This window comes from Onychomys torridus, chromosome 4 (genome assembly GCF_903995425.1).
Source record: "Onychomys torridus chromosome 4, mOncTor1.1, whole genome shotgun sequence".
Classification (NCBI taxonomy): domain Eukaryota; kingdom Metazoa; phylum Chordata; class Mammalia; order Rodentia; family Cricetidae; genus Onychomys; species Onychomys torridus.
This window is the reverse complement of record NC_050446.1, coordinates 46,560,392-46,587,355: the sequence shown is the minus strand read 5'-3', so window position 1 is coordinate 46,587,355 and position 26,964 is coordinate 46,560,392. Positions and strand designations below refer to the sequence as shown.

The 26,964-nt window shown below is 39.1% G+C and overlaps 1 protein-coding gene across 10 annotated transcripts in view; it reads right to left on the bottom strand.

Moving 5' to 3' along the window:
* Ppig (peptidylprolyl isomerase G) overlaps positions 1–25,928 on the bottom strand; it is a 32,091-nt gene extending 6,163 nt beyond the window's left edge. Inside the window, exons 1-12 of one of the 10 annotated variants that reach the window (XM_036184044.1) lie at positions 25,779–25,928; positions 17,576–17,604; positions 16,925–17,038; positions 16,761–16,835; positions 16,081–16,188; positions 14,479–14,523; positions 13,097–13,184; positions 11,622–11,651; positions 11,395–11,534; positions 4,566–4,773; positions 2,565–2,732; positions 866–953 (exon numbers count right to left, since the gene is read on the bottom strand). In XM_036184044.1, the coding sequence (XP_036039937.1) occupies positions 866–953; positions 2,565–2,732; positions 4,566–4,773; positions 11,395–11,534; positions 11,622–11,651; positions 13,097–13,184; positions 14,479–14,523; positions 16,081–16,188; positions 16,761–16,835; positions 16,925–16,985 (1,011 nt within the window). In that variant the 5' untranslated portion in view covers positions 16,986–17,038; positions 17,576–17,604; positions 25,779–25,928. Of the gene's footprint in view, positions 1–865; positions 954–2,564; positions 2,733–4,565; positions 4,774–11,394; positions 11,535–11,621; positions 11,652–13,096; positions 13,185–14,478; positions 14,524–16,080; positions 16,189–16,760; positions 16,836–16,924; positions 17,039–17,575; positions 17,605–25,364; positions 25,666–25,725; positions 25,746–25,778 lie in introns of those variants that run through there. The other 9 variants (XM_036184040.1, XM_036184043.1, XM_036184046.1 and 6 more) reach the window with 9 other exon arrangements.
* Between the last annotated feature and the right edge of the window lie 1,036 nt (positions 25,929–26,964).

Below are 26,964 nucleotides of genomic sequence, written 5' to 3'. Positions count from 1 at the left end.
GGGTAGGAATTACCAAAAGTCAAGACTTCAATACCCTTTATGTTCTGATTGTATCTATCTATCTATCTATCTATCTATCTATCTATTCATTAATTCATTTATTTATAAGTGCCTTTATTGGCTTTTTTTCCTTCTTGTTTTAAACTTCATGTGCACTGGTGTAAAGGAGTCAGATTCCCTGGAGCTGGAGTTACAGACGGCTGTGAACTGCCATGTAGGTGCTGGGAAATGAGCCTGGGTCCTCTGAAGAACAGTCAGTGCTCTTAACTGCTAAGCCATCTCTCTAGCCCCCCTGATTTTATTTTAATGTTATTTATTTTTGAGACAGAGTCTCATGATGCAGCCTAAGTTGGCCTAGAACTTACTATATAGACCAGGCTGGCCTCAAACTCACAGCAATCTCCATGCCTTAGTCTCCTAAGGTATTAGCCATCTCAATCTCATTTTAAAGTATGTAAATTTATAATCTATTTTCAACTAAGAAGTACCAAGACATAAAGTTACTATAAGAAAGGGATCTAGGGTTGGGGATTTAGCTCAGTGGTAGAGTGCTTGCCTAGCAAGTGCAAGGCCCTGGGTACAATCCTCAGCTCAGGGGGGGGGGGGGGGGGGGGGGAGGAGAAAGGGATCTATAATTTAAACTATGCATGTCTCCTATAGTTTTAGTAACCTGAATAGTAAAATGGCAATTGAAACTATTTTTAAAACATTAAATCCTTTTTCCTTGTAGTTCTGGGGACTTGAAACTCAGGGTTGTAAACATGTTCTGCAAGCACTCTAGCACTGAGCCCCACCCCCAGCACTCTACACTCTGAAAGAAGGATAAACACAGTGTTATTAACATTTCTGACAAAGAATCACCTACCCTTGGTCCTCTTCCTTTAATTTTCCTGCCAGACCTAGTAACTAAGAATCGTCGCTGATATGAAGCAGGCTGGGAATTAGGTGGATTACTAGAAGCAAGCAAAGGGAAAATTTAAACATATTACTTTTATAAAGAAGAATCTTGAAAATATAACTTTAGTGATACAAATGAATGCATTTAATTTATAACTGAAAATGACATCAAATCCCAGTAAGCATCACTGCCTATGGTTATACCACCCTGAATGTGAATAATCTTTGAAAGAAATACTTAATAGTAAGGTGAAACTAATTCAATAAGGCTATCGAAACTAATATATAATAACCCAGGGGCTCCGAGAGAGAAAGAGAGAAATTAAGACTATCTTATTCCAAAATGCTTTATAATTTCCTGTGAGCAATTGTATATTAGTAAGATAACTTTGGAGAAATTAAGCAATGTAAATTAGGCAGAGACAAATTGGTCTGAATTAGTCAAATACTACTCATATTATGATGTACATCAAGTGTGAAACTGGTTTTAAATTGTAAGTAAAATTAGCTCAATAATATCTATGTAAGAAATATTTGAAAGGTTGAATTTTAGTAGGTCAAATAGTTTTTCTTTTCTTTTTACGAGACAGGGTTTCTCTGTGTAGCTTTGGGCCTTTCCTGGAACTCACTTGGTAGCCCAGGCTGGCCTCGAACTCATGGAGATCTGCCTGACCCTGCCTCCCTAGGGCTGGGATTAAAGGCGTGTGCCACCACTGCCCCACGACCATCTCAACTTTTAATAAGTATAAAGCCAGGCTAGGAAAATAAGGTTTTCCTCTTTATACAAATTTACAAAACAAGGTTAATTTTTCTTTTTGGGTGTGTGTGTTTGTGAACACATATGTATGTAAATTCAGGTGCACCTATTTGTGTGGGTAGGTCTGAGTTTAACCTTGGGTATCATTTCTTAGGAGCCATTCAACTTGTTTTTTGAATTGGCCTGGAGTTCACTGAGCAGGCTAAGCTGACTGGTAAGTAAGACCCAGAGGTTCACCCATCTTTACTTCCCCAGAACTGGGGTCACAAACATGCCACTGCCCCCAGCTTTTTTGCAGAGGTTTCAGAGATAAAACTGAGGTTCTTATGCTCCCACAACTCCTTAGACCACAAGGGCCCTGGGGAAAACACATACATTCACCTCCCTCCCTCTCTCTCTCCTCTCTCTCTCTCATTCCTTTCCTTGTCAATAGCTTCAGGAGGGTCTTTGCTTATTAGGAATCTATTTTTCTGATAGAGCAGGGATCTTGAACTCACACACATATATGCATACTCATATGTACTTATGTGTACATACCCATATGTGTGCATGCGCACGCACACACAAACACACAAAATCAAAAAATTGCAAAATAAATCATTTTAGAAACACAGGTAAGCAACATACCAAAACACCATCTTGTTTTATTGGTTTAACACTATACTACCTCATTATTGTCATTTGCAATGTCATCTAACACATATTACTTTACATTTCAGAACTTATTTCCTCAAAAATCTGTTGGTAACTGAAGTCAATTTTCAGTTATTTATGTATGTATTTAGCAAAGAATGAGCTTTGCTAGCTTCTTTTTCCCCCAAAATTAAGAGGATTTCATTGGGATAAGGCCACCATTTCATCACTGTCAAAAAAGAAATAACAGTACTATAAAATATACACATTCACATACCAGTCTCTTTCTCTTTCTCTCTCTCTGTTTTTCCGTTCCTTGTCATCAGCTTTAGGAGGACTTTTTCTCATGAGGAATCGATTTTCTGGTATAGGAGGGATCTCTTCAGGACGGACAGTAGACTGAGGCTGGGCGTCAAGATTTTCTGCTTCACTCTCACTAGATGGGCTAAATAGGTAAAATCAAAGCAAGTCACACTTGGCATTATGAACCTATCTAAAATTCCCAGTTGTTGGCTTTCTCTATTTTTAAATTACATTTTCAGTCAGTGTGTGCACAAGCATGCATGCCATGGTACGTACACACATGGAAGTCAGAGAACAATCTGCAGGAACCAGTTCTCCCTTTTCACCCTGTGAGTCAGGATAAATCCAGGTCAATGGGCTCGGTGGCAAGTGCCTTTACATGCTGAGTTGCCTCATTAGCCCAGAATGTCTTTAATATCAAAATACATATGCCCACCTTTCCCTTTTAAAGATGTCATCATGTGGCAAAAAAAAAAAAAAAAAAAAAAAAAGTTCCTTCATTCCCCTGACAAACCAAGCAACCAACCAACTCAACCAAACAAAAATCCATTTGTTTTCAAACTCAAAAGTAGTTTTCTATTAGACAGATGAGACCCTACAGGCAATATATTCTGATAAATTAGAAATACAGAGTAGGGGTTGGAGAGGTAGCTGAGTGGTGAAAAGCACTGGCTGCTCTTCCAGAGCGCACAGGTTCAATAGGCAGCACCCACAAGGCAGCTCACAACCAACTCTAATTCTAGTTCTAGGGGATCTGATGCCCTCTTCTGACCTCCATGGGCACAAGCATGCAAACACCTACGCACATATAAATAACAAAATTTAGGGTTGGGGATTTAGCTCAGTGGTAGAGCACTTGCCTAGCAAGCGCAAGGCCCTGGGTCAATCCTCAGCTCAAAAAAAAAAAAAAAAACAAAAAACCAAAAAAACAAAAAACCAATGTAAATAACAAAATTTTGTACAAAATAGTACAAGCTAAATTAGTCACTTTTGAGGTAATAGGTATAATTAAATTTTAATATAAACACATTTCAAACAAAGCAGAAAATAAAGCAGTGACTGAATCATCTGCTCTCAATTCACATACTGCTGTCAGAGCAAAAGAAATATACAAGGACCTATATATATGTACTGCTACAAAGTAAGGGACATAACTGTTGGTTTACTATAAAATAATTGTGCACCTGTAACCATTACTACTTGGGATGTTATATAACTGTTTCCTGAAATTAAAACATTCCATCCTGCAGGAAGCTCCTTAAGCAAGAAAGTAACCAACTCAAAACCACTTCAGGAAGTCTCTGAAAATGACAATATTGACTAGGCCTTCCCTGCAGGAGTAAGCAGAGCCATGCTGCAAAGACGACTCTCAGAAAAGACAAACTACACAAGATTCTCAGACCATCCCAGCTGCCAGAGAAGCAGAAACTGGCCTAGCTGCCTGGAAAATGTTTAGACCAAATGAGACACCTGGAAAGGTCACTCTCCGACCTGTTGAGTGGCCTGTACGCTGTGCAGTTTGCTTCAGGTTCCTAGCTTTGTGAGCTGTCCCCTATGCTAGAGCGGGCTTTGGTAACGTGGCTGTCTTTGAGTGATTTCTGCTTCTATAAGTAACCTCAATAACACTCACTGGTTCACCAAGTTGGACTTTGTATCCAGACTTTGATCTGTCATGGGTTCCCTATCCAGGGTGAGTAGATGGGTCTGTTACATCTCCCCAGGAAAAGTTTTGTCCCACAACAGTAAAGGGGGTAGAAGAACTATGAATTTGAGGCCAGCCTGGGGAACTGAGAATGCCTCAATAAATCCAAAAATAAAAGCCCTGTAATGTAAAATCGAAACCATCATTTCACTGGAAGAACGTAAAATTAACTGAGAGCTTTTGTTGAATGATCTCATGACACTGTTATAAACCCTATTTTAATGCTCTTACATAACTGACTCAAAATCTTAATAGAGAACACATTGTAAAGACCTTTTCTTGCTTTTCTTTCGCTTCTTCTTCTCCTTCTTATGCTTTCGGGAGTTTTTCCTATGTTTCTTTTTTCTCTTTCTGGATTTTTCTTCAGAAGCACTTTCAGAATCAGAAGAATCAGAGGAGGACTGAGAATCACTCGAGCTATCTGAATCACTGGATGATGATGATGATGACGACTTATGCCTTTTCTTTTCTTCTTTCTTAACTTTAAAACAAAAAGATTCCACTCAGTAATTTTTCAGGCAAACTTACTAAGTAAAACAACATTTTCTATCGATTTTTATTAAGGCCAGTATTAGGTATTTTGTTCATCCAGTCATCTCAACTCAGTCAGGACTCAGAGTTAGAATCTAGATTTCCAGATTCATGAGCCAAAGTCCTTTGATAATAAGCAAGCTCCAAAATCTAAACCAAGTTAACTTTAAGAAAATATCTGACTAGAAAAATTTTAAGCACAGAGTAACATCTAATGTTAGTTTTCCACTTCTCCTACTTTTGAGACTGGAGGCAGAATCAGAAAAACATCACTGTGTCAACACAGGAAGAACAGTTCATTGGTATTGGGTTAAAACTTCCATGACTGAACATTCCTCAAATGATTAAAAATACAACTTTAATTGAAGCATACTCTCTCTCTTTTTTTTTTTTTTTGAGACTCATGTAATCTTTTAATGCAATCTCCTATAAAATCAAAATGAAAATCAGATTACATACTTCCAACATATAATGACACAGGATATACATTACTGTTCCAAAGGAGAGGAAAGGGAGCCTGGTGAGGAAATACTGGACCAAAGTAAGACTGAAAACCAGCAGGGCAAACTCTAAACTCTGTATTTCCATGTCAGATGTCAAAGGGCTCCTTCAGGTCTCCAACTCCTTTCAGCTTTGTTGACTGTAACACACTTCTTTATCTTGGGCTGGTTCTACTCCATGTAGCAGCTCTCCAGGGCAGGTATCCCATGACTTTGGCATCTCCAGTATCTTGGGGTCTCCAAGGCAATCCAGGCTTCAACTTCACAGCATTAATCAATGGCCTCTCTTTGCCTCCATTCAGAGACACATGCCTGGCCTCATCAACTTTTTCCTCAGTTATGGAGAGATATTCCATAACCCCGTGTATCCTTGACTCTAAAGCCAAAACCATGTGGCCAAAGGTACCAAATTCTACTGCTTTCTGGGGCCAGTACATGGCCCCCTCTTTCAAATATATTTCATCAGCTTTTTATTTTGATGGTTTCCTTCACTGCCTAAGTCTGTCATCCTGGAACCCGCTCTGTAGACTGTGAACTCTGAAGTCCCCCTGCCTCTGCTTCCTGAGAAAGCACAATCTCTTGATCAGAAGTAATTTATCAGTAATAACTATGTTTAAAAGTCTCTACAAACAAGTCTCAAGCTGAAATTTTACTTTGAGTTAGGGATTCTTTTTTTTTTTTTTTTTTTTTTTTTTGAGACAGGGGTCTCACTATGTAGCTCTGGCTGTCCTGGAACTATGTAACAAGGCTGGCCTCAAACTCAAACAGATCTGCCAGCTTCAACCTCTGTACTAGGATTAAAGGTGCATGCCATTACACCTGGCTAGGTAATCAAATGTTTGAAAATGATTTTATTTATTATCATGTGCTATGATATATGTGTCATGGTCAGAGGACAATTTTATTGAGTGCCACTTTTAGGTAGGTTCAAGGACTGAACTTAGGTCATTGGGCTTATATGGCAAGCACCTTTACCCATCAAGCCATCTTCTCAGCTCAGGAAATAATTTTTTAATTGTTTCTTAAAATTTGGATGCTGCCAGGCGGTAGTGGTGTACACCTTTAGGTAGTGGTGTACACCTTTAATCCCAGCACTCGGGAGGCAGAGGCAGGCAGATCTGTGTGTTCGAGGCCAGCCTGGGCTACAGAGTGAGATCCAGGACAGGCTCCAAAGCTACACAGAGAAACCCTGTCTTGAAAAACAAAACAAAACAAAAACAAACAAACAAACAAACAAACAAAAACCACCTTGGATGCTTTAACAAACATATTAACGTAAGTAAAGCTTTCAGTTCACCTAAGTTATCACATATACTGCATATGAATTTTTTGATAGGTAGAACCTGACACATTTAAAGCTGTGCTAACTCAAACTAGGATGTGTTGTGGAATATTTAACTATATAAAGAAAAGATGTATTACATTTGTTTCTGCTGTATAATATTACTTTAACTGTGTAAAGGTGTGTTACATTTGTTTCTGCTATATTTGTTTAACAACATAAGGATGTGTTACATTTGTTTCTGCTGCATTTAATTATGAAAAGATGTGTTGCTGTTTCACTTTGCTTGCCTTATGCACCTGATTGGTTTAATAAAAAACTGAATGGCCAATAGCTAGGCAGAAGAGGAATAGATGGGGCTGGCAGGCAGAAAGAATAGATAGGAGGAAAAATCTAGGCTTGGAAAGAACCAGAGAAAATGAGGGAGAAAGAGAGGAAGATGCCTGGAGCCAACTGGGCAGCTGCCAGTCAGCAGATACAGAGTAGGACATACAGAAAGAAAAGTAAAAAGCCCCAGGCAAGAGGTAGATAAACAGGTTAATTTAAGTTAAAAAAGCTAGCCAGAAACAGTGTAAGCTAGGCAAAGGATTCAAAGCTAATAGTAAGTCTCTGTGTCATGATCTGGGAGTTGGTTGGTGACCTAAAATAAGGATGGATTTGAAAATATTTACGCAGGTCAAAAATGAGTCAACACACATATACATAAAGGGGAATTTCAATAAATTAGCAAACAGTAAATAAATACACTTGTCCATTGGTTCACAATAGTACTGATAAATTAAGATATAAATAAACCATTCTGCCTTTCCTATATGATTTCTATCAATAAACAAAGGGATGTTGCTCTTTATCAGAAGAGTTCCAGCAGTAAGTGACAAAGGAACTACTATCAGAGTACCTTTTGGCAATTCCTAATGAGGCACTAAGTGAACAGAAATTACAGAGCAGAGAGAAACCAGCCCTGTGTAACTCCTAGTCTCATTAAAAAGGACTGGGGGTGGGGGATGACGATAACAAAGCTGAATCTAATCAGTTTTCTAGATTGATCTACTAAGTTATTTGAAACAGAAGCACAAAACTATGTAAAGTACAATCATGAGAAATGCTCCATGACAAATAACGTAGCTGTACGGCAAGCTCCTGGCCTCAAATGACCCTACACCTCAACTTCCCAAGTAGCTGGGACTACAGTTATGCCTGGCATAAACCAACAAAAAACAGCTTTTAAGACCAATCTCAATGTTCAAACCTTATTTGAGTCCAGATTCAAACAACAACAAAATTACTAATATTGAGAAAACAATCAGAGATCTGAACACTGCCAAGTTTTTGATAAATATGAGTATGTGTGTAAGATTATGGTACTAACTATCCTTTTATCCTTTTAAAGAGTCATTTCTTGGTTGGGGATTTAGCTTAGTGGTAGAGCAAGGCCCTGGGTTCGGTCCTCAGCTAAAAAAAAAAAAAAAAAAAAGAGCAAATAAAGAGTCATTTCTTAGGGGAAAAAGTAAAATATCTGTTGATAAAATGTATATCTGGAATTTGTTTCAAACAGGAAAAGAGCTTGAGTACAATGATTCATACATATCTAGAAATTTGAGTCTAGTCTGGCAATACAGCCAAACTCTGCCTTAAAAGTAAACGTTGGTGAGGGAGAGAAATAGCTAGAGGTAGGTAAAACAAGGCCGGTTATGAGTAAACTGTTGAAGCAAGGTGATGAATATGCCTATGGAGATATAATAGTATGGAGAATTCAACAAAGTTAAGGGACAAAGCATCTATATCTTTGGACTCTTTATTGGCTCCCTTGTTATAGGACCTTGTTGTTGTTCTCCTCCTCCTTCTTTGTGTTTTTTCGAAACAGGGTTTCTCTGTATAGCTTTGGTTGTCCTGGATCTCACTCTATAGACCAGGCTGTCCTTGAACAAAGGGCTTGTACTTACTTTTTTGTTGTTGTTGTTTGTTTGTTTGTTTATTTGTCTTTTTTTTTGAGCTGAGGACTAAACCCAGGGCCTTGCGCTTGCTAGGCAAGCACTCTACCACTGAGCTAAATCCCCGACCCCTGTACTTCTTAACTCAGTATTTATTGGAGCATACTAAATCCAAAATAGAAAGCATTTTTCTGAAGTTACTATGTCTTAGTCCTTGACCAAGAACCTTTATGGTTCATGGGTCATTCTGCAGTAAAGAGATAGCACTGTACTAGCATACAGGAACAAGGTATAAAAGCTGAAAAGACCCATACAGCAATGGTTTCAATAAACTAAGGCAGTCCATGTTTACCTAGTCACGTTCCTCTAGATCCCAAACGTCACAAACTTCGACAACTTAGTGTGGAATGAAGCCTACATTGTTTCATGAATCCAAGCATTAATCTGAACCTAAGACCATGATAGCTAGTAAGCCAGAGTGGGTATGCAGACTGAAAAATCTATTATTTATACTTGTAGTAACTAAATATCAGAGGGAAAAAGAGTGGGACATACTGAACTTTTAAAGATGTTTATGAGAGAAAATTAATTTGCAATGAATGTAAGTCAAAGAAATAGTGGGAGTATATACTATCTAACCAAAAGGAAAATAATAATATATCCATCAAAGTCATCTGACTTTACCAAATACTTTATCCCATGATTAAGCAACTTTCATTCACCAGCTCCCATTTTATTTTTCACTAGAATTCTTTCTTACAGAAAAACACACTATGGCTGATTTTATTAGTGCGTGAGTGTGTGAGTGTGAGTGAGCGTGAGTGTGTGTGTGTGTGTTAACATACACTGCCACATTTATGTGATTTCTCCCATACTGAGCTCAGGGTGCCAAGCTTGTATATCTGCTAAGCCACCTTGTTGGCCCAGAAGCTGCTTTACTTGAAAAGCTCAATATTCCTACCAAGTGTATATGGACTACATCTTAAATGACCATTAACTCATACATCACTTTGGAAGAAAAAACAGAGAGAAATTGAAATTTTTCTATAGTAATGAAATTTGTTCAACTTTCAGACATTAACTATAAAAAGAAAATAAATTATTTTAGTGAAAGTACCTTGGAATTAAAAAGCTCTGAGATTTTAAAAGTCACCTCTTTTTCAAGTTCATCAATGTTATTTTGAATAAAATGTAAATGATATGCCCTTTTCATGCCAATCTTTTTGGTGGCAGGGCTGGAAGAGACTGGTTGAGAAACGTCAGTTAAAGAACAGAAGGGTAAAAAAGCAAAAAACAAAGATGTTACAGTAATATTGTTCCAGCAGCTAGTAGCAAAGTTTCAAAAATCTGTGTTAACTAAAATCTAAAAATATGACTTAAAAAACTAAAATGTAATCCTTAAAGTCCACCAATACATTTAAATGAACAGTATATAGATATGAACTAAACACCATGCTAGGAGTGGAGATAAGGTATTAGAAAGTATGTTGAAAAGTTCTAGAAGAAATTTAGACATGAGCTCTAACCTTACATAGCTTATTTCTTATTTCAGACAATAAGGTCAACAGCAAATAGGTATTATACTTGTATGAGAGTGTTATAGATATTGTCTTAGTATAAAGTGTGTAGGGATTTGTAAGTTAAGTTAGTTAATAAAAGATTTAGGAGAGGTACAATCAATTTTGCTGTAACACAACCTACATGCTCCTATAAAGCACTACACTAAGAAAAATTAAGAACAAAATGGCTTTGGTGTGGTGGTGCTCATCTGTAATTCTAGCACTTGGACAGCGAAGCAAAATGAAGATAGGAAGACAACAAATTTGAGGGCAGCCTGACTGCAGAGTGAGTCCTTGTCTCAAAAAACAAAAACGAAACATGGCCTTTTGAGGAGGACTCAAAACCTTCACTGGTGACATATTAAACAAACAAACAAACAAAAACAAAAGTGGTGATCCAGTTTGACTTCCACCGAATTACTAAGAAGTAAAAAATAAGTAATGACACGGAAAAACCCACAAGTTTACTCATGAAATTCTAGGAGTTTGTGCTCATGAAATTAGTAGTAGTAGTATAGCTTATGATATAGTTTTTGTATATGCCTATAGAGGTATTCAGCCAAGTAAGGTTCACTAGTGTGCAGACAAGATTATGCATAAACAAAATTCTTTAATACATCAAGTGCACTAGAACAAATGTACACTTTCAAAACAAGCATTTAGCAGATGTGGCCTATATTAGAATTTGAAACAGAGATTGAGTAGGGGCATGTTGATGCATACCTTTAATCCCAGCACTTGTGTATGTACATCTAAAAGAGTTACAAGCTGGGTGATGGCACACGCCTTTAATCCCAGCACTCGGGAGGCAGAGGCAGGCAGATCTCTGTGAGTTCGAGGCCAGCCTGGGCTACCGAGTGAGTTCCAGCGTAAAGCTACACAGAGAAATCCTATCTCCAAAAAAAAAAAAAAAAGAATTACAGGCCAGGTAGGGCTACACAGAAAGATCTCACCTCACCCCAAAAAGAAGTTGAAGTACTGAAGAAAAATTATCTGTAGATCACATACAAATGCTAAATACTGTGCAAAATTCTTTCCAAGAATAATTTACCTACTATATAGTGTAGTTATAGTATATTGTACATGGCTTCTGAGGAACCATAACTGAAGTTGTGCTGACAGAGACATATGTGCAGAAGCATACACATACAAATTAGAAAAAAATAACAGCACAAAATACATCTAAACCCACAAAACCTACATGCTTTACACACACTTTACTAAACATTTTATGCCAAAGATTTAGAATCTTTCTGCTTATTTGAGCAAGAATTCCCTAAAATATGTACCTGTTCTTACCTTTAGATTTTGGAATCAGCTCTCCACAACTGAGTATCCGGACCTCAGCAAATGGTTTGCTAGCAGCATCTGTTTTCTGGTTTTCAATCTCTCTCACAACTTCTTGACCAGAGATCACTTGCCCAAAAACAACATGATGCCTAGAGTGTCAGGTAAAGATATCTAAATAAAAGCTTCTTACTTTAACAGCAACAAAGTAAAGTATGGTGTAAAATATTAAACTTTACCCATCTAAATGAGGAGTTGGCTTCGTTGTTCTTTCAGAAGTCATCAAAAGAAAACAAAGAGACAAAGTTAGCATCTCGAAAAAGAAAAAGTACATTGGAAACAAGAAATCATGTTACCTTTACGTAGCAGAAGCTGATTATGAGTGCAAAGGATTTTCCATATAATCAAATTTTAAAAAAAGCTTGTTGTGAAATATAAAAGCAGTAACCACTTACTGTTGACCTGCATGTACTTGACATTGGTGTTACTCCTATCCACTTGTATTTCTTAAATGTAACTAAGGTTTTATTAAATATTCCTGGTTGTGTGATGTTCTACTGTATTGACATTACCAAAATTTACCAAATCATCTTACTAGCTTATGGGTTTAACAACAGAGCTTTTCACCCTAACATTTTAAAGTTAAAGTGGAAGTATTAAAGGAATCGAGGTGGGAAGTCATAGTCTGACGGCCCTGAAATCTACTTGCTGAACCTGAGTAGAAACAGCCCACTTAGTTTCATAAATTTAAAATTAACTGCCAATATTTGACTGTGCATACTTTTGCATGAAAATCCAAGTTCCAGACCACTCTGGAATATCTGAAAAGTATGGTACCTAGCACATGGAATAAGTGACCAGTGCTCAGTGTTCCTGTTTCCTTCAACACAGGTATTAATAGCTTAGATTCCATGTTCCAACAGGTTTACCTATGTTACTCGCCTTTACTAGGCTTTTGAGTTTATTATCTGTGATATACAGTAGAATTCTGTGTTGAAGAAAAGTTTTGTTAAAATGAGTCAACTCCAAATAAAAACATAATGGTACATGTACTGGCAGAAGCTAAGATGGAGGATAATTTGAACCTAGAAGTTCAAGGAGCCTGGGCATGAGATTTTTTCAAACCAAATTCACCTGAACCTAAAGTACGCACTTTTTGTTAATGATATTTTTGCAAGCATCGCTCCCACTGCCTTTTTATTCCCAAAGTCAAACTTAAAACGATGTAGTTAGAAGCCTAGTACGTGGTTTTGTACCAGAGACATGGTGGTACAAAAATCTCTCACAGCTAAATAAAGTCCTTGACAAGCATGAGTTTGATCCCTAGCACTGATTAAGAAACTGAGTACCGCTGGGTGGTAGGACATGCCTTTAATCCCAGCACTTGGGAAGCAGAGGCAGGTGGATCTCTGTGAGTTCCAGGACAGCCAACACTATAGAGAAACCCTGTCTCAAAAAAACAAAACCAAACGAAAGCTGGGTACACTGCTGCATGGTGCCCAAGGTGGGTGGATACCTCAGTTTGTCCTGACAGTGAAATGCCTTTAAGTCACCTCTCCTACTTTCTCAGCAAGCTCTATCTTCTGAGATCTCTAGTAACTTGTTCTATTATCCCTCAGTAATTCTTCGCTTCACCTCTTATAATCTTACAATCTTTCTTTTATAAGGGCAATGGGGAAGGTTAGAAGGAGTAGTTTTGATCTTAAATACTTACATGAAGAACTGTGAGCCATTTGTATCCTTCCCTCTGTTGGCCATTGATAAAAGAAATTCTTTGTTGTGTTTAACAGCAAAACTTTCATCTAAAGAGAAGAAAAATTTTCAGTTATGTTAGAAGTAGAAGCTCCAAAACACTTATTTTAAAGGCTGGAGAGATGGCTCAAGTGCAAACATGAGGACCTAATAACTTCAGATCCCAGGACCCAACCCATGTAGAAACCAGGCTGACCACTGCACACCTGTAACCTCAGCGTCGTGGGCAGCAGTAATAGGAGAACTGCTGGGCCTTGCTGGCTGATAGTTTAGCTTGAGGTCCGGTGACAGACCCTGTCTCAAAGGACTAGGGAGAACGACAGAGCACCTGTCTTCCTCTAGTCTGTACACATATGCAAATGCTCCTATTTGCCTACACATGAGCACATACATCACACTCACAAAAATTCATTTTCCACTCTTGCTCACAATGAAATGTTCCTGTTTGTTTAATTGAGACAGGGTCTTATTATTTAAGCCAATTTGGCCTCCAAATCCTTCCTCAGCCTCCCCAGTGCTGGCATTACAGTTCAGTGCTACCATGCCTGGCTGAAGTGTTCTTTACTGTCAAACACAACACAAACAACACAGTAGTTTATGAAGGAAGAAAGAACCAATCATGAATCTATTGTTTTTCCCTGTCTTTGTAGACTTAATACTAATTTTTCCTCCCTTGCATAAAGGACTGAACTCAGTGCCCCATGCATGCTAATCAAGTCTAAAGTATCACCGAGTCTAAAGTACTTAAAATTTCCATGCCTACCATACACAAGACCTGGGATTTGATCCCAGCACTGCACTAAAAATAAATAGCAATACAGTAAGAGAGTCCAGATGTAATTCCTTTACATTTTATCTATCTCACTGGTGAGCATGGAGAGATAAACATAGTTTGGACTCACTATAACTTTACCTTCACCATAGCATTATTTACTCCAATGGAAAGAATTTATCTTCCAATCTTAGAGTATGAGAAAAAAGTAAGTGAAATTTGATACAATATTCTCCTGAATACCAAAAGTGAAAAATAAAAACCATTAAGTTATTTCTAGGGGTTGGAGAGATGGCTCAGTGGTTAAGAGCACTGACTGCTCTGCCAGAGGACGCGGGTTCAATTCCCAGCACCCACATGGCAGCTCACAACTGTCTGTAACTCTAGTTCCAGGGTATCCAATACTCACATACAGACATACATGCAGGCAAACACCAATGCAAATAAAATATTTTTTAAAAAGTTATTTCTATATTTATCTGCTTATAGTTGTATAAAAACTCAAGTCCCAGACCTACTGTAATTTATATGAGTGAAAAATATTAAAAACAATTTAGATGTAAAAATTTTACCTTCAAAGAATCCTCCATAAATAGATTCTCCTCCTCTTCCATTCCCTAGAAATGAAAAATGTCACTCTTAGACCTCAGGATCTAAATACTTCTCATCAAGTAGGTACTCAAATGATTCTGAATCAATAACACTCAAAGGAGCACAACAAAGATAATATAACGTCAGTAACAACAAGATCCAAAATTACCTTTCTCCTATGATACCATGGTAAGAATTCGACAAGTCACCAGGTGGTGGTGGCACACTCCTTTAACCCCAGCAATCGGGAGGCAGAGCCAGGTGGATCTTTGAGTTTGAGGACAGCCTGGTCTACAGAGTGAGATCCAGGACAGCCAGCACTACAGAGAAACCCTGTCTCAAAAAGAAAAAAAATTCATGGGAAAAGCTACGAGATAGCTCAGTTGGTAAAGGTGTCTGCCATCCAACCTGACAATTAGAGTTCAATCCGTGGGACCCACATGGTAGAAGGAAAAAACTCTCCCCCTGCAAACTGTTTTCTAACCTCCACATACCATGACATACCAACACCCACAATAAATGAATGTTTAAAAAAAAATCTATGGGGAAAAGATCTGTCAAATGACTATACAAGTCTCTTGATAGGAATTAATGACACCTTTTCAGAGTGTCCTCAAAAATAATGTAGTTTTTGCATTTTTACAAAAAGCAATATAGATAAAATTGAAAGAAAAAAAAAAACTGGGGAAAGTACTTTTAGCTGTGCAAAAATCAAATTCATATGATGACAGATTTAGAGACTACAATGTTTTGTACCCAGAAGCAAACCCGTGAAATTAATTCACAAAAGATGCAACTGGTCCTGTGACCCAGCTCAGCAGCATCTAACTAGCATATATAAGGCCTGGGCTTATTCCCTAGCACTGGCAGTAAGAGGTGAAATTCCCTTCTCTGTTTTCATCTTTTCTGTATTTCTGTTGAGTACTCCTAGTACTTCACAGAAGACTTCAATAAAGCAAGAAGAAAATCAGACTAAAACTTCCTTTATGGAGCTGAAACAATGGCTTGGCAGTTAAGAGCACATATTATTCTCACAGAGTCCCTGAGTTCAGTTCCCGGCTTCTAGGTCAGGTGGCTCACAACAATGTAATAACTTCGGCTCCAGGAGATCTGACACCTTTGGCCTCTTCAGGCACTTGCACTCAGGTGCAGGTGCACATGCCACATGTACAAATGCAGTTAAAAAAATAATAAACAAGTCATAAAAACAAATCCTTTATGAGCTGGCAATATAGCTTTAGTGAGAAAAGGGCACTTACAGTTCCAAATATGACAACCTGAATTTGATCCTTAGAAACCACATATTGGAGAGGACAGACTCTTTTTTTTTTGTTTGTTTGTTTGTTTTTCGAGACAGCTGTGTAGCTTTGGAGCCTGTCCTGGATCTCACTCTGTAGCCCAGGCTGGCCTCGAACTCACAGAGATCCACCTACCTCTGCCTCTCAAGTGCTGGGATTAAAGGCGTGCGCCACCACTGCCCGGCGAGGACAGACTCTTACGCCTTCCGATTTCTACTTCCTCATTCAACACACGCAACAAAAAACACCCCAAACCTCCATGTTAACAACAATATGTCTTCTCACCTTCACTGAAGTCACCACCCTGAACCATGAAATCCTTGACAACTCTGTGAAAGAGACAGCTCTTGTAATGTAGTGGCTTCTGAGTTGATTTCCCTGTCCCCTTTTCACCTGAGAAAGAAACATTCATAGGTCAATGAGAAGAAAAGACTCAAGTACTATAAAAGCCCATAGTTTTCTGGAGAACACAGAAATCAATCTCAGATACAATCTTATTACAGCTAATATTTATTTTCTAATTGATTAATTAACTTGGATTTTTGAATCCAAGTCTCAGTATGTAACTCAACCTGGCATTACACTCACAGTCCTCAGTTTCAAAGGGCTGGGTTTACAGGAGTACGAATCACATCTTGCATCTGGCCCCAAACTGGTCTTTCTTTCTTTTCTTTTCTTTCTTCTTCTTCTTCCTTTTTTTTTTTTTTGGTTTTTCAAGACAGGGTTTCTCTGTGTAGTTTTGGTGCCTGTCCTGGATCTCACTCTGGCCTCGAATTCACAGGGATCTGCCTGCCTCTGCCTCCTGAGTGCTGGGAAAGGCGTGTGCCACCACCGCCCGGGCCAAACTGGTCTTAAATTCATGCTGTTGACTGAGCCTGGGTTTTGGCATTACATGTGAGCCCACATGCAGGGCTCCCATCTAACATTTCTAGGAATTATTAGGGCAATTGAAAATGCAAACAAACCTGTACAAAGACAACGAAAGTTCTCACATGTTTTGGGACACACATCGGAAAATAATTCAAAGACAACTCTTCCAGCTGAAAAAGAAGGTAATTGGTTTAAATTTCTTGATTACAATTTTAAATGCTCGTATAAAACCGTTAATTAGAAACATTAATATTCTTACCAGGTTGATTATTAATGGCAATGTCAAAAAAACATCGAGGACGCTGGACCTTTATTCCCATGGTTCCAACACTTCAGTCTGTGAGTGTATATGATACAGTTTTAGGCAAGCAGACTAAAATGGCAAAGATTTTCCATTAATAACTAAAAGACAATTTTACTGCATATAAACTACACGTTATCTGAATTTACTTTACATTTGTTTCCATGGGATAACTCATTATGATTTTTAGAGATTAGACTGTACTTTGAGGAAAATAGAAAAGACTTTTTTTGGGGAGGGGACGGTTCGAGACAGGGTTTCTCTGTAGCTTTTAGAGCCTGTCCTGGACTAGCTGGACTCGAACTCACAGAGATCTGCCTGCCGAGTGTTGGAATTACAGGCGTGTGCCACCACCGCTTGGCCAAAAAAGACTTTAAAAGATTAAGGCACAGTAATTACTGGGCAGGAGTCACGCTAATCTCTATTATTCCAACTTTAGTATGGAATGAAGAGAGCATAGTCATTATCATATAATAAATTTCTTTTTTACCAACTAAAACCAGACTGCCACCTCATACAGAAAACTGTATTAAGTATGTATGACTAGTCAACAAAACATGAGCACTACCTTTAAATTAGGGGAAACAAACAATAAAAAACAAAACCCACCAAGGGCAACTGAGCCAATCCTTTTGCTCCTAGAAAACAAAAAATGAGAGCTCTGATTAACATGTGAGATAGTAAAGAAAAATACTCAGTTCCAAACAAAACCAAAAAATCATCTATAAAGAAAAGGAGGGGCTGGGGATTTAGCACAGTGGTAGAGCACTTGCAGCAAGTGCAAGGCCCTGGGTTCGGTCCTCAGCTCCAGGAAAAAAAAAAAAAAGAAGAAAGAAAAGGAAGAGGTTTTTGTTTCTGAGGCAAAGCCTCACTATGTAGCTCTGGCTGGCCTCAAATTTATGGCAATCCTCCTGCCTCAGTCTCCTGAGTGCTGGGATAACAGGTGTATAGCAATACACCTGACCTGAAAGGGTAGTATTTTAAAGATACTAATATAAGGTAGATAGAATTCTGATCAAAAGCACATTAAATTTTACATATGAGGCAACTTCTGATCATGAGTAACAGGCACACACTAAAGTGAGATACTATGTAGACAGCTTTATCTACATAGCAGTTACCTTTTACTTGACATTCTTTTTGTAAACCATGTATTTTAAGGACTTAAAATGTCCAGTTATAAGATCTGGTAGGGAATGCTACAGTAAGGTGAAGAGCAGATGAAACAAAACCAGTAAGTACTGAATGACAGCTGAACTAAAAGACTACAAAAATGACCATTTCATCTGCTCGGAAGAGAGTAAAATATATATGCTTTTATTTAAATAATCATAACTAAATTTCTAAAGTGCCTTGGCATGTTAAAGGACGCAACACCCACAAAGGTCTATATTCTTCACTGTGAAAAGACTTTCCTTTTTGTCAGTTTTGTTGTTGTTTTGTTTTGTTTTGTATTTTTGGTGCTGGGTATATTCAACCCAGGGCCTTACACATGATACTTGTGCTCTACCACTGAGTTATACCCCTGCATACCTTGGCTTAAATTTTTAATTGTGACAGTAGAGTCACATCCAGTTATAGAAAGTAACTGAAGAACAGGCATAATGACACATCCCTTTAGCTCAAACACTGGGGCACTAAATCAGGACAACATAGTGAGTGATATTCTGTCTTTAAAAAAAAAAAAGCTACCACACCTTTAATTCCAGCACTCAGGAGGCAAAGGCACATGGATCTCTGTGAATTCAATTCTACAAAGAGTTTTGCAGGACAGAGCTGCATAACAAGAGATCTCATCTCAAAACAAACCTAATGAACAATGGCGACATGAAAGGTGGCTTATATATTATGTCTCTAGAGTTACTAAATGGGGTCAGAAAGATGGTACAGCCATTAAAAATCACTTAGCTGCTCTTCAAGAGAACCCAAGTTTAAGTTCCAGCACCCATATGGTGGCTTACAACCACCTGTTAACTCCAGTTCCAGGGGATCTAATGCCCCCCATGACCTCTAGACACTGCATATACCTGGTTAAACACACATACATGCAGGCAAAACACCCACACATATACATAATAATGTTTAAAATAAGTAAAATTACTAAGATGCTATTACTAATCATCACTAGAGATTTAACAATTGCTAGTTATAAATAGGATATGTTTCCTCTGTATTTATGACTCTCAAATATTTCTTAATAATATCTAAAGTATGAAATAGTAAGACAAATACCTAATCAATTTCTCAATTTTTTTCAAGAAAAAGGAGATTACTAAGAATACATTACTAAGATATAGAAAATTTAAAAGAAAAATTAAGCCCATAAAAATTTCAAGAAAATGGTCATTCACTCCTGTGTTCCCAGCACTCCAGAGGGTCTTCGGTCTAAAACTAGCCATAGCAAGACCCATTTCAGGAGGAAAAAATTAGTCACCAATTGTTTTAGAATATAATCACATCTTTTGTGATTAATTACTTGTGAATATCTGTTTGCCACAAATTTGCTTAGCTTGAATGAATGATAGCTAATATCATAAAGCCAGATTTGAGTTTTTCTGAAAAATGATCACCACACCTGGCACAGTGCCCTGTTTTTGCACAGCAGCCAGCATATACTGCCCCCATGAGATGAACTGCATGTTCTAGTTTGACCGTTTCCATCACTGCTTATGAACTGTAACCATTTATCATCTACTTGGTGTTAGAAACCCACTTCACCAATCTGACCGTCTCAGAACTGTGAGTGATATTGGATTTATTTCTTTTCATATTAGAGATACATTTTTTGAGGCAGAGTCACCCAACGTAGCTCAGGCTGAACTTCAACTTTCAATCCTGCTTCTGCCTCCCCCTCCCGAGTACTGTGATTACAAGAGTGCACTCTGATGCTTGGCCTGGAACTACCTTTAAAAGAAAGTTAATAGGCGCACACACACACAACCTAGTTACAAAAATGCATGCAAAATCCTAACTATAACTGTTACCTTTGTATTATATTTTACTTTCTATGCAAATGATTAAAATCTTATTTAAAATGTCTATTAATCCTTTGCATGTCAACAATAAATAATATTTATAAACATAAAATTCTAAACTTCTTCAAATATACTTTGGAAACATCAGTGAGTGGTCACAAGTTCATTTTGCAGTTTCATAGGTAAAATGATTTCCATATCCATCCTAATGGGTCTTTAAGATTTAAGTATATAGGCAACTAATTAGCAGAGTATTTGTAATTAGGTAATAAATAATGTAGTGACTTTCTCACATTCAAAGAGTTATCTGAAGTTTCAGAGTCAGCATTACAGAGTCTTAACTCTTAAAGGAATATAGTGGATTTTTAAAAATGATTAAGATGCCAACAAGTCTTTGCTTCTTTGCATCTTCTCATTCTTCTGGTTATACGTCCCTTAAGATTCGGTTCAGTCACAGTACTTTGGGAACTCACTCTACAGGCTGAACAGTCCTTCCTCAGTGAAAATTATAAACTTGTCTATAAATTCCACCAACTCAAAATCTTTCTGGCTTTTTGGGTTGTTTTTATTTCTTAAAAATTTTGAGGGGTTGGAGATTTAGCTCAGTGGTAGAGCACTTGCCTAGCAAGCACAAGACCCTGGGTTCGATCCTCAGCTCAAGAAAAGAAAAAGAAAAAAAAATTTTTTGAGACAAGGTCTCCCATAGTTGTCAAAGATGGCCTGAACACACTCTGTGGCCCAGGCAGGCCATGAACTTCGAATCCTCCTGCTTTTTTTTTTTTTTTCTTCCCCAAGACAGGGTTTCTCTGTAGCTTTGGAGCCTGTCCTGGACTAGCTCTGTAGACCAGGCTGGACTCGAACTTACAGAGATCCACCTGCCTCTGCCTCCCAAGTGCTGAGATTACAGGCGTGCACCACCACCACCCAGAATGCCTTGGTTTTTTCAAGTGCTTGAAATTAAGAGGCCTGTGCCACAAGTCCCTGCTATAACTTTGTCTTCTACACAAAGTGCCTGGGCCAAGGACTTCATCATCAAACAGAAAGAATGCTGGTTAATGCAAATATGCCTGAAAGTAGTTAGTGTTCTGTTGTTGGATTTTATTTTTATTTTTTGTTTTCATTTTTTTAGAGACAGTTTTATGTTAACTGGGCTGGCATATAATTCACTACGTAGTTTGAGAATGGAATTAAACTCTTGATCCTCTTAACTCCACCTAACTGCTGGGGTGACAAATGTTTATTTACCGAAACACCCTGATAGAGCTTGTGCTATTACAACCTGTGCTGTTATCTCCTTATATGTATGCTCCTCACATGATACACTGCTATTACTGACTCTCCCAGAATCCACCATTAGCAACCCCATCAGTGGGTACCACTAATGAAATTGAGCCCACTCCCACATCTTCCTACTAGGATGCTTCCTACTAAAGTGCTTTGTTGTTGTCTTCCCATTTCTTCCTTTTTCACTTCCTCAGCTCAAAACCTACCTAGACAGCAAGAAAGACACTATGTTCTTATCAACTAGGCTCATTTCTTTTTGATTTATTATTTATTGTTGTTTTGAGAAAGGACATCGTTATGCAGCCTTGGCGGTCCTGGAACTTGAGCTGGCCTAGAACTCTGAGCTCCACAGGCTTCTGCTGGGATTAAAGGTGGCAACAGCACACCCTGTATCTGCTAGGTTTGTGACAGGTAACCATTTTCTTACAGGACTCGGGTAAGTTAAATTAATTGAAAGTATTCCGGGTTGGGGATTTAGCTCAGTGGTAGAGCACTTGCCTAGCAAGCACAAGACCCTGGGTTTGATCCTCAGCTTAAAAAAAAAAAAAAGAAAAAAGAAAGTATTCCAGATCTTTAAGATTATGTTTTTTATGTATGTACTTTGCTTTTTTTTTTTAATTATGGCACTTTATAAACAACAAAAATACACTATTTCATTTTCAAAGAAAATATAACTGTGGGAGTGCAAATACTCCTATTCCAACAAAAGGAAAAGGGGTTTTAACATGATCTGTAAGCCCTTAACTGCATAAAACATTGTATTTACAAACAGTACACTTAAAACTACTATTTCTTTTCTTTGACATTCTAAAGAGAAATGTTAAATATAGTAGGATACATGAAAATGAAATGTCATTCATATATATTAATGTAATGATCTAGAAATTCTTAATGTTTTAAAAGTAAAACTTAAGATTTAAAATAACTTTCACTAAAAAAAATGAACAATTTTTTAACTGTAGCACCTTTAGAAAAGACTTTATTTTGTTCATCTCTAGTGTATAAATTATGGTATTTGTGAAAACTAGTACAGGGACTAGTGAGTTGACTCAGCGGTTAAGGGCACTGGCTGCTCTTGCTGAGGACCAGGTTCAGCTTCCAGCATCCACATGGTGGTTCATAACCATCCATAACTCCAGGAGATCTGGAGTTTCAGGGTATCTGACATACTCTTCTGGGGCACCAGGTGCACGTCTCTCTCTCTCTCTCTCTCTCTCTCTCTCTCTCTCTCACACTCACACACACACACACACACACACACACACACACAGAGGCAAAACACTCAATACACACATAAAAATTCTATAAAAGAAAAATATGTGCATATAAACATAAAGCCAATACTCTGCTAAGTAGTGCCACATTGGTAAACAGTTTTCAGAAGCATTAACATCTAGTAATACAAGTATCATTATTTTGTGTTTTCCAAATCACTTTGAAATTTTTATTACATTTATTTAGTGGGAGGGGGGAGGTCACATGCCATGCACATGTGTATAGATCAGAGGAGAGGTTTTCTTTTACTATGGGGTTCCAGGGATGGAACTCAGATCCTCAGACTTGGTGGTAAGAAGGTTTTACCTGCAGAACCATTTTTCAACCTTCTATAATACTTCTAAGATTACTTCCAAGGAGGGCTGACTAAGCTTTGAATACAACGAGAAAGGAAACTTTGTTACAGTTTTGATATTTTTTTAAAAAAATTAAATTTTTTAAGAATTCCATTCATAAGTACTATATTTAAATCATTTCTACTCCTCCCTCTCCATGTCCTACCAAAATTCCTTTCAAGTCTGACCTCTATATTACTGATACACACACACCCCCACTGAGTGCACTTAGTGTTGCTCATGCATGCACTCTCCCTCTCTCAGTAGTCATCAACTGTTGGTAACTCTTCATTTAGGTTAGGATCTTCTGAAATTTCCCCATCCAATTGGTGTTGTCATTATGCAGGTCTTGTTTTGACAACCATACTGGAGACTTATCTCTCTATCTTTCTATCTCTGTATCTCTCTATCTAACTATGCATTCATCTTCCCTGTCAGGTCTAGAAGACATTATCTCAAAGTTTAGATATTAACTGTCCTCCAAAGGCCATATGTTAAAGGGTTGGCTGCCAGCCTTTAGGACTATAGGGAGTATAAAATGGTGGATCTTTTTTTTTTTTTTTTTTTGAGCTGAGGCTCGAACCCAGGGCCTTGCACTTGCTAGGCAAAAATGCTCTACCACTGAGCTAAATCCCCAATCCAAGATGGTGGATCTTTTAGAGATGGGGACTAATGGAATGAAATTGGGTCACTGGGGGGGGGGGATCCTTTAGGGTAGTATTGGGACAACCTCTCTACTCTGTTTCCTGGACTCCAAGAAGACATTTTGCTCTTCTGTGTGCTCCCCAACATGTAATGCCTCGTCACAGGCCCAAAAGCAATAGGCCAATCATGGACTGAGATGTCCATAACTGGGTAAAAATATATCCCTTCTTAAAAAAAGAAAAAAGAATCCCTGCAAGGGAAGCACTGTAATATTCATACTAGCTTCATTAGTTCACTCTTAAAAGTATTCACATGGATCAAATAAATGAAAATGAACTGACTCAAAACATTTGCATACATTGATGAATGCATGCACTGCTGATAGAATTAAGTATTAAAAAAAAAAGCCAACTTTTTTTAGGGAAAGACACCTATGTTCTTCCCAACAGTACCTTTTTCTGTAATGTTTTTGGTATATACAAACCACTGGCTGTAGAAACACAACTTAACAAGCATTCTGAAAACTGAGGGGTTAGTTTGTGGTCCAGTGATGAAGCATCTGCCTCACAGTCGTAAGGTCTTGAATCCATACACACAAACACAAGTGGAGAACAAGGGCTAGGCACATAGCTCAGTGGTAGAGTACTTGTCATAACAATGTCACCAACGCAAAACAAAGCACAAGATTTTCCCTATCAGTAAAACACCAAGTTCCAATTATAGCAGTTTCCTCTGAATACTTAAGTACAAAGTACTGCCTTCAAACCTCAAGGTCCAAATTTTGGCTTATAGAAAGAAAAATAGTGTTTGTGAAAGACACACATTCACCCCAACCCACCTAGGGAGCAAGCACAACAATCCAATCAATTCAATGAATCTTTAAAGAAACTCTTAAACAATTAAACAGGAATGTAAACTTTTACAGGAATAATTACACCCCACATATTAAAATTTAAGAGTGGGGTCCCTCAGTCCCTAAGAAAATGTTTTTGTGTGTCTGAGATAAGAGTCTCATCAAGTTGTTCAGGCTGGCCTTGAACAATGACCCTTTCGTCTTGAATGTGGAATTATATCAGAAGTTAACTTTCAGGTTTGTAAAAACAAAACACGAAAGCAGCAGCAGCCATTCTAAATATCTGTGCAATTTCTGTATTTTATGGCAGTCTTTTAAAACTTATAAAACGTTTAGTTGAACCTTCCAGTAACTGTTACAAACGAGCAATTACTATTCATTATTCTTTATACAATGGGGTGACACCGACACAAACATGCATATTTTATCCTTTCTGGTTTTAGCTTCTGAAAGTTAATATGGAATCTCCAAATTTCCAAAATATTCTATTATTTCTTAAATGTATTGGTGACCAAAAACAAACAAAAAAGACCCTCTTAGTGCACAGAATGTACCGTGCTAAGAAAGCAAGCTGAGTGCACAAGGTGGTGCTTTTATGAGGTTTTTCCAAAAACGGTTAGACGTAGCTGCCAGCTAACGCTGACTTTGTTCGACATCAGAGTAAACACGGGCCAAAAGCAGTACGTTTCTCCTAAAGGCGAACCGGCTTCAGAAACCATCTTCTCATCAGAACGAACCCTCCTCCCCAAAGGCCCGGCCGCTTCCAGCTGCCCAGGAACGTGGGAAAACTTCTGGAGAGCTAAGGTTAAGATCCCACACTTGAGTTTTATGAGAAGCCCTAACATCGAGGGCCTGTGTCACTTAGGCATGCACGACAAGCGCTGTCCTACCAGAGGAAAAGGTCGGAGGAGGAGAGCTCCTGGTCGATTTTATTCCTGGTGATTCTGGCTCTGCGCCCGTCCCTCCCTAACCCTAACCTGACAGGCCCTCGCGCTGCGCCTCCTGCTTCCCCGAGCAAACGTCCCACCTACCGAGCAGCAGCGCTCGGCCTCACGGTTTGGAAGCATCCAAAACGAACCTAGTTCCCGGGAGCCGAGGCCGCCGTCGCTGCCGCCATATTACAGCCTGTGCGGCAAAATGCGTCAGGGAGGAGGTGTGCGCCGGGCGGGGAGGGCGGGGGCTGGAGAGGAAGAGCGGCTTCCTGCGCCCGGGGGCTCGACTGCAAGCCGTCCCGGTCACCACGGTGCCGCAGGCCGCGCCGCGGTCCCCGGGGCCACCCCTCCGCGCCCGAACAGCCCAGAGACCTCGACGGAAAGACGGTTACCGCGGCCCAGTCGGGCGCCGCGACTCCGCGGCTCCGCCCCTCGCCCTAGGCCCTTCCCGCTCTCGTACCCGGGGACGGCGGCAAACGACGCCCCGCCGACACACGCCTTCACGCCTCTCACCTGCACCGCCACCGACTTCTCTTCTCCGGGGCCCAGTCCTGGAAAACGCTTCAAATCTACCGCCGCCAGGAAAGGCGCTAAAGCCCGCTAACCGCCTCCCTCCCCCACAGCCCAGTCCAGGCGTGGAGGGAAAGCGTCGCGCCGGAAGTACGTCAGGGATGGGGTGGAAGGCGTCTCCCGGCGTTCCCTGACTTACGTCATCATCTTCTCCTTGAGAGTGTTGGATCTTTCTGCCTTTTAAATACATCCCTGACAGGTAGCGTTAATGTGTTCTGCGAGTTGATTGGGTAAGTGAGTATCCGTCAGAATGTCACAGCGCTCTCGAAATGAAGCATTCCACTTTGTAAACATTGGCATGCTCTACCAGGGTATTTAGGAAGACGTTCTGCCTTCAAGGAGCTCCCAATTTTCACCTTCAGCCAATGCTCAAAAACTAGTAACAAAAAAGAGCTGCTTTCCGGGTGTGGTAGCCCATGCCTTTAATCCCAGCACTCGGGGAATTATCTTTTCTACACCTGATCTTAGCCAAAAGCCCGAGAAGCTGGAAATTATCTTTTCTGAGACAGGGTTTACTCTATAGTCTTGGCTGACCTGGAACTCACTATGTAGATCAAGCTGACTTCAAACTCAGAGAGATTCGCCTGCCTCTGCCTCTAATTCTAAATGCTGGGATTATAGGTGTACGGCACCTCGTGTATGTGTGTGTGTGTGTGTGTGTGTGTGTGTGTGTGTGTGTGTGTGTTTGCCTGTGTGTATATACACCATGTGTGTAGCTGCCTGCAGAGGTCAGAAGAGGATATCAGATGACCCTGGAACTGGAGTTAAAAGCAGTTATGAACCACCCAATACGGGTGCCACTTCAAGTGCCACAAGAGCTCCTAATCGCTGAGCCATCTCACTGCCTGTTGGCCATGCGATTTAGTTCTCAACGACGGAATTGGAGACAAAATGGCATGCTGGTTCAGGCCTTAAAACATTACCCCTAATTTTCATCTGCCATCTGTAGTCCAATGCAACATATTCTAATCATCCGACAACAAGGACCTGGCAGGCATTAGAATAACATGATAGAAGAAATTCAGATTCCTGAATAACTACAAGACCTGCCTTTCAACAGGCCCATTCACCTAAGATCTTACTTTGTAAGAGAAATACATCCTTTAAAGCCATAGTACTAAGCTGAGCA